The following is a 15,987-nucleotide window of genomic DNA, read 5'->3' on the forward strand; positions in this document are numbered from 1 at the left end:
TTTCAATTTAAAACCATGGCAATTGTACTCAACTTAATTCAAACAAAGCATGGAGATTATTCTATGCTTTGAACATGTTCCCCCTCGGTCCAGGGTGTATCATCTGTTCCAACACGTTATTCTCCAGAAATCATTCTTGGGAGACCGGAGGCTTGGAAAGGCAGGTCTGCCAATGGAGCAGGCGGCCTCCGTTATATAACTTACCACACAGACTTACTGGTTGGGAAGCTAATTACACAGCAGTATTCTATGTATGCTAGAGTTCAAAGGAAGGCAGACACTTTATACTGTGAGTTACACACACACACACACACACACACACACACACACACAGACTTTCATGCTTGTTCTGAAAAACTTTTAAAGTGGACATCAGTGACTTCCACAAAGGCTGCGGCCAGATGTGTACAGTACCCAAGTATTCACAAAACATGTGGATTATATATGGGGCAGATCAGACCATAGGATTTCTATGGGGCATTTAACCCTGAAATTGTATAGCAGGCGCTGAGGTAGCCAGCAATTGATGTGCAAAGTGTACAGATGAAATGTCCTGTTATTTCAACACTTTCTGGCTTTTCAGCTGTTTATAGGTAGGGCCCTACCAAATCCACAGCCATGAAAAACGCCTCACGGACCGTGAAATCTGGTCTCCCCCTGCAAAATCTGGTCTTTTGTGTGCTTTCACCCTATAGCATACAGATTTCCTGGGGGAGACCAACGTTTCTCAAATTGGGGGTCCTGACCCCAAAGGGAGTTGCAGGGGGAGTCACAAGGTTATTTTAGGGGGGTCGCAGTATTACCATGCCATGCCACCCTTACTTCTGCACTGGTGCCTTCGAGCTGGGCGGCCGGAGAGTGCAGCTGCTGACTGAGGGCCCAGCTCTGCAGGCAACATCACAGAAGTAAGGATTGCAATGCCATGCCATGCCACCCTTACATCTACGCTGCTGCTGGCGGCGGCTCTGCCTTCAGAGCTGGGCTCCCGGCCTGCAGCTGCCGTTCTCCAGCTGCTCAGCTCTGAAGGCAGCACCACCACCAGCAGCAGCACAGAAGTAAGGGTAGCAGTACCGCAACCCCCCATCTCCCCCTACAACTCCTTTTTGGATCAGGACCCCTACAATTACAACACCGAGACATTTCAGATTTAAATAGCTGAAATCGTGACATTTACCATTTTTAAAATTCTATGACCGTGAAATTGACCAAATTCACGGTGAATTTGGTAGGGCTCTATTTATAGCTGACTGGGTAGTGTCTTGAGCCTCTCTATTCTGCATCTTGCCAACCATTTGCCAGAGAATGGGGAGCCTATAAAGCAGGGCAGCCTGCTACACCTACGAGCAAAGCTGGTAAAAAGCTCAAGGAGCATTAGCAGATGGAGGGATCAGCAAAGTTCAGATGAGCCTTTTGCCTCGGGCGGGCACAGCTAGAAAAGCAGCGAAAGGCTTAGCGAAGCGGCAGCGGGAGCAGGGGCAGCAGAGGAGGAAATAACTCAGCAGCGGCAGGGGGGTTCAGAGAAGGGGGCACCGCAGACTTGTGAAGATAAATTCTAGGTCTAACTCACTGTATACTTACTCTGGTCACGTCATTTGCACACGCTAGTTCCCCTGCCTGAGAAGAAAGTTGCCGTTCATGCGTCTGCCTACTCCTTGCATTACTTTTTGTCTCTCGGCACCTTACATTTCCAGCTGGCATGCCTTCCCCCTTTCTTACACTCCTTCCTGTTTCTGTCACTGAGATGCCTCTTCCTCTCTCTGCGTAACATGCTTGGCGCTCTCACGCACACACTGTCCTGAGGCCCACAGATAACCCAGTAAGTTCTAAACCAGAGCACAGCAGGGAGTGGCTCACTCTGATGTGTCTGGACAAGCCCAGGTAATTAGTTTCTGATGGAGAAAATAAATAAGAGCAATCAAAACCCAACTTCCAGCACAGTTTCTGCATAGCTTCTTCCTCACCAAAGACACGAGGCCTGAATCTGTACAACAGGAATAACCCCCAGAAGTCAATGGAGTTAAACTGGCGTTAGTGGATAAGAATCAGACCTGCCATTTCTCTCACAAAGGTGAATACGCTTCCATGCACCTTTAGTGAAAAGCTCTTGCTTCACCTCCTTTTCCCCACCAAGAGACTGCAACCCTGAAGAGACACTTACATTCACTGGACTCTCGTGCTAGCGATGTTGCCTATAGAAGGATGGGGAGCAGGACAAAAGGAGCAATGAGGACTCCATTTCTGCCAAATCCATATTGTCCACTTTGGACGTTAACCAGGGAGAGGGATAAAAGAGCTCCAAATGACTATCAAGAGTAGACCAGCCTATTGAACACATTGCAGGGGACACTGTCCTCAGCAGTTGCATGACAGCAAAGATGAGGTCCCACGTTCGAGCTGTCAATTTAACTGCTTAAGATTCAGACGAGTATCTGGGCAAGAAGCAGCTATCAAAGCAAGAAGTATAATCTTCTGAAATGTCACTTATCTCCTCTAGCGGGAGGGGGACTGAAGACAAAACCAGAACATTTAAACAAGACCCAACAGCACAGAGACAGGCGGCGAAAGAGACATAGAACAGGATAAAAACTCAGGTTGAGGAGATGCAAGAGAGCAGGGATGAAGAGGAAAGGAGGCGGCAATGCACTAGGAGGGAATAGGTGGTTATAAGTGCACTGTGATAAAGTTTCCTTAAAAGAGAAGAAATAAACAAGATGATTCTGCTTCCGATCAAAGGTTAGATTAATCTGTCAGTGACTTGAAGTGACCCAGCACGGTTTATTTTTGTTACCTGCGTGCAAACACCTGGTTTGCATTTGATCCCTCCTGAGCCAAAGTCAATCCCTAATGAGTAATCAGTTTCTATTTATATAAAAGAATTATTGCATTAGCTGTGAGCTGAGGAAATTCACTTACCCCCGATCTCATTTCACTATGAAGCAGTTTCTGTCTGATTTTGTTGCCTTAAGACAGAGATAGGCGTGAGAATGAATGGCTAGCAATTCTCATGCCTCCCCCTTTACCTGTTTTCTCAACGTTCATGCTGCAGGCTTCCTGGCCCTGCGCTCCAGCGTCCCAGTTGTGAGCAGACCCCGACCTCTTCTCTATGCCCAGCTTCTGGGTCCTACACTGAGTCTGTGGCTGGTGATGAGTCTCCTCGTTCTTCACCTGACTCTTGTCCTTGCACAACTTGTCCTGCAAGGCCTGCGTTCAAAACACAATCATTTTCCCTTTAAAGGGCATTGTAACTCAAGAGGGCACAAACCTCCCTAGACTTATCATAGACTGAGCGAGATTTTGAAAGGTCACCCTGTGCCCCAGGGTACTGAAATCATTACAGGTAATCTCAGTATCACACAGTATTTCAAGCTGTATTTCTGCTGTCTTCACATCTTCATCGCTTCCCCGCACCACTCTGATCCGGTCAACTCCCCACCTGCTAAAACCAAACTCTTTCCCATTGCTGTTCCAACCTAACCAAACTCCAGCCTGTGCCATCCCACTAAAGCCATCAGTGCCCTCTTCCCCAATGACCTCCTATGTTCTCCCACACTTTCCCTCCAAATTTCAGCTCTCAGGTTTCCAAAAGGTCAGTCACAAGGCAAAAGACAAGATGCAGTATACACATGGTCTCAAATACAAACTACAGACTGGAAATCAGCATCTCAAATAGCGGTCATTTTTCAAAGTTCTGAAAACTCTATTTTGGAGAGAAAGGAACAAGGAGAAAACAGGCGGAGGACAGAAAATTAGATGGCAAGGTAAGAAAAAAACGATACTCAATTACAGTGACTGAGGCTGTTGTGAGCAGGTGATTTCCTGATTGCAATCAGGCGAGCCAAGCCAAGATGGATGGGGGAAAGGAGGAAAAAAAAATCAGTTTCAGCAGGAATGAAACCAGACAGAGTGAATCAGAAACCAGAGACAGAAAAGATGCATTAAGTCATTTAGTCCACATAGCCCCAAACATGGTTCAGTGCAGGGATTATTCCTCTCACTACATTTGCTGGTGTTTTGTCCACAGGGCCGGCTCCAGGCACTAGCCGAGCAAGCTGGTGCTTGGGGCGGCAGCTTGTAGGAGGCGGCATTCCGCCCAATCCTAGGGTGGTACGGCCGCTTTTTTTTGGGTGAAAAGAAGAACAGGAGTACTTGTGGCACCTTAGAGACTAACAAATTTATTAGAGCATAAGCTTTCGTGGACTACAGCCCACTTCTTCGGATGCATATATGCATCCGAAGAAGTGGGCTGTAGTATGCATCCGAAGAAGTGGGCTGTAGTCCACGAAAGCTTATGCTCTAATAAATTTGTTAGTCTCTAAGGTGCCACAAGTACTCCTGTTCTTCTTTTTGCAGATACAGACTAACACGGCTGTTACTCTGAAACTTTTTTTTGGGTGGTGTTCCGCTCCGGCCACCCTGTAGGGGGCGGCAGCGCGGAGGACGGGAGCGCCCTGCAGCAAGCCCGGCAGGGCAGCCCGCGTCCTTCCCTCCCAGCCGACCGAAGCAGCGCAGAGCCTTCCCGGCAGGCGGCAGGGCCGCTCCCCTTCTCTCTCTTTCCCCCCGGCTCCCTCCCTCTCCTCCTCCCCCTCCCCCCTCTAGCTGGAGCACATCTGCAGCGCAGGAAGTCCCCCTGCACCCTGGCTCCGGCCACGCCGCAGGCTTTTTTTGTTTTTGTTTTTTTGCTCTGCCATTCTGGCCACCCTATGTGTTGTTTTTTTTTTTTTTGCTTGGGGCTGCCAAAAAGCCTGAGCCGGCCCTGTTTGTCCAGTCTAGTTTCAGATCACCCAAGCAATGAGGCTTCCACCACGTTCCCCAGGAGACGTCACCAGAGCTTTACAGATTTCAGTGTCAGAAAGTTTTCATTTACATTCCACCTCGATTTTCCTTTCCTTAATTTCATGCCATTCCTCCTAGTTACACCCCCATCCTTGAACCACTTAAACAAGTCCTCACTCTCTTTAATATTTGACATCCTTTTGGTAGATAGTCGTGTCCCTCCCTACCTTTGTTGTGGTTCAGCCAAGATGCACGTTTAGTTTAGTCTATCCTTTAATATATATGAATGTATCCTTTAATCTAGCCTCATAAATCACATTTATTGTTCTCTGTATTCTTTCCCATTTGTCAGCACCTCCCTGGTTGAGAGGGACCCAGTCCTGTACACAGGATTCTAGTTGGTGTAGTCATTCTACAGACTGTCAATTCTGCGTTCCATGACATGTTGTTTCTGAATTCACGCTGGCTTTTTCTGCTGCCGTACCACACTGTAAGTTCATTTCCATGGACCATTTAACTACAATGAGCCACTGTTCAGCGGCACGGATTTGGAGCAAGCCTCATGTCTAACAGTTTTCCCCGAGTATGACAGATCTGGAAGGATGGAGAGGAATAAGGGGATTATCATAATTTATGTAACAATTATTCAATAGCTTGAAAAAAAAAATCTATATTCTTCTCCATTCCAGGAGCAAGCCCTCTCCTTTCTGCTACCCCAGGAAAGATGACACTGCTTCTGGTGCTGTGCCAGGACTACCTTAAAGGCCTGCAGACAGGACTTTGAAGCTGTCTCTATAGTGACAATTATAGGGATTTCTCCGCTGTAGATCTAATGCCAGGACACTAGCAGTGATCGGTACACTAGTGTAGATGGGGCACTAGCATTTTCACCCTCGTGTCATCTGAAAGCAAGTGTAGATGACATAGTGGTAACAGCACCAGTAGCCAGACTCCACTAGCAGTGGGATTGTACTGGTGCTGGAGCAATGATGGAAGGTTTTCTGAAAACTGTCAGGGTGGACACGGTTTTAGTGTAATCTGTTCACTGACTGAGACTTGAGAATTTCCCCCCACCCCATTCAGAAGCTACTTTTATTAGTTACACTGTATCTATAATGTTCTGAAAGAAGGCAAGTTTTACTGGTAAAACTTTGTAGTGTAGACCAGGCTTAAGATCACAAAAGCACTGTACGATGGGGGGTGAGCAGTGCCACACGAATAAGTCCCTGTCCTGAAGAGCAGAAACCTGAAAGGCGAGAGTGAGTACAATACACAACACAAAATGGTGAGTGGTTATTACAACTGGAATGTTTCTGAATTGAACTTCAAGATGAGGGAGAGCAGTTCTCAGACTGCAGCCAGAGAACTTCGATAGTGCCTGTCATCCCACATTCTAGAAGCACTTTACAGAAGGTAATTCCTGAGGCTATACGGGGCGCTGGGCCTGGACGGAGAGTGGAGCAGAGCGGCCTCTACACTCCTGTGAAACACAGAGGTATTGTCTCCATTGTATAGTGACATGGATTAAGTGACTTGCCCAAACTCCAACAATGAATGAGTGACAGAAATGGAAATAGAACCCAGGAGTCCTGACTCTCAATCCTTTGTTCTAAACCCTCCATATGAAATTCCTACCATCTTCTCCCCCACCCATGACCCATCTAATGAGTAGTTAGTAAACACTATTGCACAACCCTAGATATGAGATAAGGTGTATGCAAAGCATGGGGTGGTTTTTTTGTTTGCTTGTTTGTTTGTTTTGTCTTCTTCCTCCCTTGGATGCTTATTATATAGCTCAAAAGTGACACCAAAAATGTTATTCTTAACAGTTCCGCTAAATCTTTACCACTTCCTCACTGGATTTGGTTTCCTAACACTTTCCAGACAACTGAGATATATTTTTCCAACACCCTTTCCATCTCCACTCAGGGAATAAAGTATTACAACAAAGTGCCTTTACGCAGCAGAATAAATTGTATTTTGAAAAGAGACAAGCTAGTTTTAAAAATCTGGCACCTAAATCTAAGAGTGATTTTTTTTTTAAATTAGCTAGTCATTGGTCTATTGTCTGAGTTCCTTAGAGGATTTCCGGCGGTGAGAGTGGTGGTGCTACTAAGTTCAATCAGCTGTGAGTTTCACAATGAGGACACTTATCATATTCCCCCCAAATGCATCCTGCTGGGAAATGTTGAGATCCCTACTACTGATTTTTGGTTTGGGATCCTCTACTGATAATGGCCCTGATCCTGGGCTGTGGCTAAGATGAGTTCAATGCAGCCCTATATCTAGGGAGTGCAAAGGTGACTGTAAGCAACCTTTATTCCTTCCCGATTTTGGGATTGATTCAGCCCTTGACACAAGTTAGAGCAGCCCAGGGGCTGCTTTGACTTACACCCTGCCTGCAACAGTCCCCAAGCGACCACCCAACAGATGCAGAGCGTTCCTGCCTTCCCCAACACATCCCTTCTCTTCCTGAGACATGTCCCTGATATGTCCAGGCACCAGAAGTTGTGATGGGGCCTGGTGTAATGTCATTATACCAGCCTAATGTCACCAGGAAATCCTTTGTACACTTCAGGTATTCCCCAGTGGAGAAGTCCAGCTATTTTTTGGCTCCTTTACACTGCAGGCAGATGACTTCTAGATGCCAATATAACACTTAGTTGATAACCCACTCCCTTTCCCATGAAGACACAGCTGAAAAGAAAACCACCGAGTGCCAGAAGATAAAGAATATGTTCTTCAGTAGGTGCTCTGGCTTTCATTCCTCTCCCCGAAGGGGATCAGGAGTTCCTTACCTGCACAGTCAGGTAGAGGCCTTGTGGACTTGCAGCGCCGCACCAGTTCACACGGAGAGTTTTACGTTGGACCAATGCAGGCAGCACAGGCGTCTGGACAGAGGAGGCCTCTTCACTGTCACTGAGGAGTGAATCTTGTCCACTCCCTTAAACAAAACAAACAAGAATGTTAAATAAATCAGCCCAGTAGAAACTGACTACAAACAGCTTGTCTAGCAGAGAGTGAGGAGGGATCCCGTTAGATTGATTCAGTCTTGGGTATGCCTCCTGTTCTCATTGAGCAAGCCTATCTCCTCCTCCCCTCCCCCCCAAGTTCTGTTCCAGGCCATCCATCATCATGCTAGTAACTAAAGCTGGTATCCAAGCCCCCTCCCTTCTCTGGCTCACAGCCAAGGTCATTAACAACTACCGTCAAGCTTTCGATTCCTGCTGCCCAAAATACTTCAGGTCAATGAAGAAAGCATGAGCTTTGTATGAAATCTCAGCCACAGGGCCATAGACTAAAGAGGGGAGGAGAGAAGGGGGATGGGGGGGGAGAAGGAAAAGCCGTAAGCAAAGCTACCGTCTGCCTACCTGAGTGATCTGAGACCTGTCAAACTCATTTCACATCTGACTACAACTTCCTCTTTGTACGTCATTTGGAAAATGTAAAGCACCATACAAGAACAAAGTATTATTACAACTTTGGCAATGTCAATGAGCAAAATGAGCCCTTTAGGGCAAATATGATTTGTTGGCAAATTAACATAAGTTACCGGAATCCAAACTGTAGGAATCTATTCATGTATCTTTCTGAAGAACCTTGTAAACAACCCAAACAGACTCTGAAGAATTATGCAAACTTCACCTCTCAATCTACAAGGTTGTCAGACGCCTGAACTTTTTCTGTACTGTCAAAACTCCCACACAAGGGGATTGGGAATCAGGATTCCTGGATTCTCCTCCCACCTTTGCTACTCACTTATTTGGTGACTTCAGTATCCATGATATTATCCCCTATCTAGCTGCCCAACCAGGTCTGCATCACAAAACCTGTCTAACTGACATCGCAGGACTAGTGAGCTAACACCTCCTCCCCCCAGAATGTGTTCTTCACTACAGAACCAGAACCAAGGACAAATCTAGAGGCAACATAGCCACTCTGTTCTTTTCTGGGTCCAAATGCAGAAAAAGCTCACTTGAGAAAATGGATCATCTCCCAGCTCTCTCAATGCTCAGCCAAAAACCAACCGCTGGATGGAGAGTACTGGCTAAAGCTCTCCTGTATCTCTCTTCAGTATCACTGAAGTGATACTGGCAGGAAGTGGCAAGCACTTTAAAGAACTTGCCTCCTCTCTCACATCACCCACTCTCAAGAGTGTCTGTTACCACAAGGCTATGGGTTGATATGGTTGTGGATTCCTCAATGTTATTGGATACTCAAATAGCCATGGTGGCAAAAAACACTCATCTTCTTCTGTGATAAGCCGGAGATTGTGTTCCTTCCTCCTAGACACAGCCCTAACTACTGTGACCCACACTCTGGTGACCTTCAGGCTTGGTCATTGCAACTCATTACATATAGGAACGATGCTCCGGCGGGTGCAAAACACAGCAACCCCTCGGCTTAGCAGTGCACGTCATCATGACCATAGAAACTCACTCAGCTCTCTGCAGTGGCTACTCAGCGTCTCTTTCCTGATATTCAAAGCCCTGTATAAGGGCACATCTTCACTACCCGCCGGATCGGCGGGTAGCAATCTATCTATTGGGGATCGACTTATCGCATCTAGTGAAGACGCGATAAAATCAATCCCCGATGGCTTTGCCGTTGACTCTGGAAAACCACCACGGCAAGAGGCGGAAGCGGAGTTGACGGCGGCGCGGCAGCGGTCGACTCGCCGCCGTCCTCACAGCCAGGTAAGTCGACCTAAAATACGCAACTTCAGCTACGCTATTCATGTAGCTGAAGTTGCGTATCTTAGGTCGACCCCCCCTCCCTCCCAGTAGTGTAGACCTAGCCTAAGAGTGACCCAAACTATCTGAGACATCACTTCTTCTTCAGCGACCATAACTTCCTATGACGTCTACGTCCCATTAGTACAATGAATATACAGACGACAGAGGGAGGTTTGCAAGGGTGGAAAAGAGACCTTTCACAGGAGCTGGGCCTAAACGAAGGAACCCAGCCCTGAAAGAAATAAGAATGACTCCAGGTCTCTCCATGTCCAGAACTAAATGAAAATGAACTCTTCAATTCAGCTTTCCCATGATCAGTTCATCTCTCTCACACACAAACACACCAAAAAACTACTATAAATACATCAAGCTATTTCTCCTACAGGCTGGAAAGGGACAGAGAGAGGTTGTTATTGCTATTTCTGTTCTTAAATAGTTGGGAAGTACTCAGATATTATAGTGAAGAGGGCTGTATACGTACAAGATAGATATATAATCTTGCTGTGCATGTCACTTTGCCTCCCTATGCCCCCGTTTCCCCATCTTTAAAATAGGAATAACAACCTTTCAAAATAATATGTAGTTCCTTAATAAAAGGTATAACATACATGCAATTAATATACATTATTATTCTCCCACTGGGTAGGACACAGTCTGATGCTGCTAATCATACAGTACACTGGCTTTTAGTGTCTCACTCCCCACCAGTCTCTCCACCCAGTAACAATGGAATGCTACTAGCTCAGTGGGGAAAGGGTATAGGGGGGGAATGAAAACATAACTTCAGACCCCTGCTGCTGCAGACCAGGCCATGTCTATGGTCAGTAGTTAGAAATCAGAGAAGAGGAATAAATACATAGACAAATTGCTGCCAAAGTTTAAGAACTTAAATGTGTCAGAGAGTGAACAATAAAAGAGTGCAGACAATCCATTTGTTTTTGATTTCCCACCCAAAATATCTAGTCCTTTTGCTAAAACCTGGCTTTAACATGTAGCCCCAGACTCAGAGTGACCTCGAAGCCCACAAACAGACAGTGTGTGTTGCGTGTAACCGCACAGCAGTAGCAGCATGTTTCAACAAGTAGGTTTTGGTTCTTTTAGCTACTTTCTGAAAAGGCGTCAGCCCCTGAAGAAGAAAAAACATTAAACTAAACTCACCTATTTGGTTTCCGTGCTTTAGAGAGATAACAAACTCTCCCAAGGAGCTGAGATGAAGGACAAACAGAATCCACGTGGTTTTCTTCCATGCAGATCACAGATCATTTTTTTTTTCTTTTACATGTTAAAATTTAACTTTTGTCCCAAGGCTTCTGACTAGGAAGGGGGAGAGGAGCCTTTCATCTTCCACCACCACAGCAGCAGCACTGAAACACCTGTCTGATGAACCCTGGAGTTACCTAACAGCTTTTGTCTGTTTCGGAATTGCTTCCCCGAAACCATTTTAGTCTCATCTCTGGCATCTAAAAAGAAATGTCAAAAATGCGGGCTCGCTGGTTTTCTAGCCTCTCCTGGCTGTAGTGTGAGAAAGGGCGTGACCATGAGTGGGCTGGGCATGGAATGGGATGAGCCAACACTTAATACTCACTGTCAAGAGGGTGGTCCTTTTTCCACAGGTCTTTCAATGAGGGAGTAGGTCCCAGATCCCAGGTCTTGCGAGATGTAATCATGGCATAGGGTCCCAAAGCAGATCGACACCTCAGGGCCTGGGAATAAACACAAGCAAAGATATTCCAGTAAAGGATTGGATTCCAGCTGCAGGAAGTTAGTAGTCCAAGATGAGACACTCTAGCAAGCCATGCAAGTAGCAATGTCCCCATCTTGATTCCTACTCCCACACACATCTGGAACGATTCAGAGTTGAATACTGGGAATTTGTCCACATGAGAAATGCTGACCTATACAAAGCAGGCGTTACACACACTGTATCTGTAATTAACTTAATCATTCCTGTTTACAATGTTATTGTAGCTGTGTTGCTTCCTTCTTCATCTTGTGATGTTTCCATTTTAAGTGCCAAAATTCCATAGCTTCCATAGTTGTTTGGAGTGTTCTTTACCCATGTTATTTTGGTTAATAATTCCTGTATCATTTCCAGCTTCTTCCACTACTACATTTGATTTTATAACTTTTACATTGTACGTTTTTCAGGGCAGGAATTATGTCGTCCTATGAGTCTGTAGACCACCTTGTACAATAGCCAGGAAATAAGCATCAATCTCTTACCTGTTCTCCTATGCATCATGTTCTTATTGCATCACACTCTTATTGCAGTGCTGTGATCTTGCTTGGGGCCTTCAAAAGTGCTACCACAGTACAAAGAATAGCAAAGATATTCGGGGTTGAGCTGGATTCTCATCTTGCAGCAGTTTTTCCACCAGTGGACTTCAGTGGAATTATTTGATTTAAACCTTCATAACTTAGATCAGAATGAGATCTAGTTCATACCACAATCAGGCCTCCACAGGATGAGAAACATAGCCAAGAGCGGCTGGAAGCAGACTGGGGAAGAGAGAGACTCCTATCCAAGCTGCTTTACAACGTAGCATGTGCATGTGCATGGATGCCCACGCCTTCCAACTCCACTGCGTCTCACTCATCTGGAAAAAGATTCCCTCATTTGGGATTAAACTGTAAGGCAGTCTTCAAATCCTCTGCCTCACGAGGAAGGATTTGGCAGTGTTTGTTTCAATTAGACATCTAAAATATCATTCATAACTTTACAAAACTGCTCTCATTCATATTGTTGTGGCTCAATGAGCCTGTGTCTTAATGATCCCACTGGGTCATCTGGAGAGGAAGTATGAGCCTAGCACGGGTTCGAGCACATGCAGTTGAATCAGTAAAGTAGTCAGAAAGCGCAATATTCCCTGCCTCGGGGACTGACTCTAAACTCAAAGCCATAATGAAGGGGAGAAAAGGAATCTGCCCTAGAGATGAACCAAAACCGAAAACAACCAAAAAAGACCCGTGGCTTGGCAGCCAGGCAGTGGCATGAAGAGAGACGTCATTAGGAGAGTGCTCTGTGATCTAGGATTGTCTAGGTCAGTTTGGTCAAACTTAGGAGAATTGGATACATCGGCCTTACCATCTCACATACACACACAGAGCTTCTGGTCAGAAATCTCTGAACCAGGGTAGACTGCGTGAAAAGAAGTGTAGTCATGCAGGGAAAGCCAGTGCCACGGAGAAACAGAGAATAGCACATGATCAGAAACTAGAGGAGAAATAAACATTTCTTTTTAAACTGCATTTTTATTTAAAATCCCTGTCATCAGTTTATGCTTAGACTGGAAGCAATTCAGAGCAGGGGCTGTCTTTTCTATGCTCTGTGAAGCGCATTAGGTGCTGATTAAACAATACAGCTCTACCCCGATATAACGCGACCCGATATAACACAAATTCGGATATAACGCGGTAAAGCAGTGCTCCGGGGGGGCGGGGCTGCGCGCTCCGGCGGATCAAAGCAAGTTCAATATAACGCGGTTTCACCTATACGATAAGGTAAGATTTTTGGCTTCTGAGGACAGTGTTATATCAGGGTAGTAATCAGAGGTGTAATTAAAACAATCTTCTCTATTTTGCTCTTGTCAAGCTCCTTTCATCCAAAGATTTCAAAATGTTGCATGAAAATTAATGGAATCTTAAAACACCCTTTTTCACCTCTCCACTCTGCCTCATTAACCATTACATCACTTATTAGAGTGACCCAACCCACACTAACTGGGGCCCCAGTTCTTAACTGCCACTAAATGGGGACGGTGGCAGTTGCAGGATCAGAACCCTGGCATTATCCCCCTGTTTATTACGGTACATTGATTACGACCACTGGAAATGCTGAATCTTGAAACGAAGATTACCGCAAACATTATGCTGTGTATATTGATGGAATGAATCCCATGTATTTCCAAGCGTCCTGCTCCGCTCTCTCTGATGTATCTCACACGCATGCATGGTTCTTGTCACACATTTGGGCCTTGGCAGGTGAAGCGTAAAGGCAATGCAATAGCAGGCTCACACTCCGGGGGAGAAACCAGAATTCCAACAGCCGGCGCATACCCTGCCAGGTGCCATCGACGGCCAAACAAGTCACTGGAAATACAGACTGACCGATGGAAATCGAGGCGATTTGGGGGAGTGGGAGGGGGTGACTGAAGCAAAGTCCTGGTTAAAAGGCACAAAGCTGTGCCAGGCGCACTCCACATACTGCTGCATTCGCTCCCACTCCACCCCCGCCGCCAATGACAATGAGTCCTTTGAGAGAGACAAGGCAGGTGAGGGAATATCTTGTATGGGACCAATTTCTGCGGATGGAGGGGACCAGCTTGCCAGCTACACAGAGCTCCTCTTCGGGCTCCTTTCAGTAGGACCAGGGGAGAGAGAGAGAGACACATGCAGAGACAAAACGAGAGAAGACACACAGGCACCAACACACACACACCCAGGATCAAAGCAGAGGCATCCAGACACACACACACAGAGGCACCAACACACACACACACCCAGGATCAAAGCAGTGGCATCCAGAGACCCCCCCCCCCCCAAGAGAGACAAAACGAGAGAAGACACACAGGCACACACACACACCCAGGATCAAAGCAGAGGCATGCAGACACACACACACACACAACACACACAAAACGAGAGAAGACACACAGGCACACACACACACCCAGGATCAAAGCAGAGGCATGCAGACACACACACACACACACACAAAACGAGAGAAGACACACTGGCACCCACACACACCCAGGATCCAAGCAGAGGCATGCAGACACACACACACCCCCGCTCCCGGCCCGCGGCCGCAGGAACACGAAGGGCCGAGGCCGGACTCACCCGGTGGGAGCGGCCCGGGCCCGGGGGGGGCGGCCGGCACTGCCCGGGCTGGCCGCCCCCGGGGGCAGGAGGGCCCTGGCAGGGGGCTGCGCTGTCATTCCCTCACGGAGCGAGCCCGGATTCCGCAGGCAAGTCGCGGACCTGCCCCATTCCCCTCCCACACACCCCCCCGCTCCCCCCGCTGCACACCCCCCCCCCCACACACACAGACGCTTTTCCACAGGAAATGACTGACTCCGACTTGCTGCCGGTTGCTATGGTAACCGGCTGGCCGCACTCCTGGAGCTCCTTCTCCGCAGCGGGCAGCGCCGGGGGGGGGGGGGGGGGGCAGCGAGCCCGGCCGGGCCCCGCGGGAGGCTCGCCAGGGCGGCGCAGGGGGAGCGCCGGGGGCTTCCCGTGCAGCCGAGGGGGGGGAGCCAGCAAAACCCACCCGAGGAGTTTCCCCAAGGGGCTGGGAGGGCGGCCGCTGCCAGGGGCTGTTGTCCTTTGTCTCCAGCCCAGTGGCTGCATTTCCCCCCCAGCTAGGGGGGCACGGACCGAGCCTGCAAAGCACCCGCCGGCTTCTCGCTAGCTTGGCGGGGGGAGAGGCCAGCGTCCTCCCGTGGGGTCACCAGCCGCCCCTCCTTCCGTGGGAAAAACCCGCTTCCTGCCCTGCTCCACCTCAGAGGTGGATGCATTTCGGGGGTGGCTGAAATGATTAACCTGCCCGGTTTGTAAAGCATGCGGGGATCTTGCTGGATGAAAAGGGTTACAGGCAAACGCAGTGTGGCCATCAAGTCAGTCCCAAATGCAGAGTTTATTTTTAAATAATAAACCATAATATAAATACGAGGGCTGTCAAGAGATTAAAGAAAATTGTTCGCAATTAATCGCGCCATTAAAAAAAATTAATCGTGATTAACCGCACTGTTAAACATTAACAGAATACCATTTATTTAAATATTTTTGGACGTTGTCTACATTTTCAAATATATTGATTTCAATTTCAACACACAATACAAAGTGTACAGTGCTCCCTTTATATTTATTTTTGATTGCAAGTATTTGCACTGTAAAAAAACAAAAGAAAACATTTTTCAGTTCACCTAATACAAGTCCTGTAGTGCAATCGCTTTATCATGAAAGTTGAACTTACAAATGTAGAATTATGTACAAAAAAAGTGCATTCAAAAATAAATAATGTAAAATTTTTGAGGCTGCAAGTCCACTCAGTCCTACTTCTTGTTCAGCCAATCTCTCAGATAAACAAGTTTGTTTACATTTGCAGGAGATAATGCTGCCCGCTTCTTGTTTAGAATGTCACCTGAAAGTGAGAACAGGCGTTCACATGGCACTGTTGTAGCCGGAATCGCAAGATATTTACGTGCCAGATGCACTAAAGATTCATATGCCCTTCATGCTTCAACCACCATTCCAGGGCACATGTGTCCATGCTGATGACAGGTTCTGCTCGATAACAATCCAAAGCAGTACGACCAATGCATGTTCATTTTCATCATCTGAGTCAGATGCCAGCAGCAGAAGGTTGTTTTTCTTTTTTGGTGGTTTGGGTTCTGTAGTTTCCACATCAGAGTGTTGCTCTTTTAAGACTTCTGTTTAGCATATCTGGCACATAAATACCTTGCAATGCTGGCTACAA

The 15,987-nt window shown here is 47.0% G+C and overlaps 1 protein-coding gene across 6 annotated transcripts in view; it reads right to left on the bottom strand.

Annotated features, from left to right (window-relative positions):
* KIFC3 (kinesin family member C3) overlaps positions 1 to 14,481 on the bottom strand; it is a 41,069-nt gene extending 26,588 nt beyond the window's left edge. The window contains exons 1-4 of one of the 6 annotated variants that reach the window (XM_054048996.1): positions 14,349 to 14,481; positions 11,095 to 11,212; positions 7,572 to 7,717; positions 3,021 to 3,201 (exon numbers count right to left, since the gene is read on the bottom strand). In XM_054048996.1, the coding sequence (XP_053904971.1) occupies positions 3,021 to 3,201; positions 7,572 to 7,717; positions 11,095 to 11,176 (409 nt within the window). In that variant the 5' untranslated portion in view covers positions 11,177 to 11,212; positions 14,349 to 14,481. Of the gene's footprint in view, positions 1 to 3,020; positions 3,202 to 7,571; positions 7,718 to 10,667; positions 10,970 to 11,094; positions 11,213 to 11,732; positions 12,003 to 13,366; positions 13,947 to 14,348 lie in introns of those variants that run through there. The other 5 variants (XM_054048994.1, XM_054048993.1, XM_054048997.1 and 2 more) reach the window with 5 other exon arrangements.
* Positions 14,482 to 15,987: the final 1,506 nt, after the last annotated feature.

This window comes from Malaclemys terrapin, chromosome 14, assembly GCF_027887155.1.
Source record: "Malaclemys terrapin pileata isolate rMalTer1 chromosome 14, rMalTer1.hap1, whole genome shotgun sequence".
In the NCBI taxonomy this organism is placed as follows: Eukaryota; Metazoa; Chordata; order Testudines; family Emydidae; genus Malaclemys; species Malaclemys terrapin.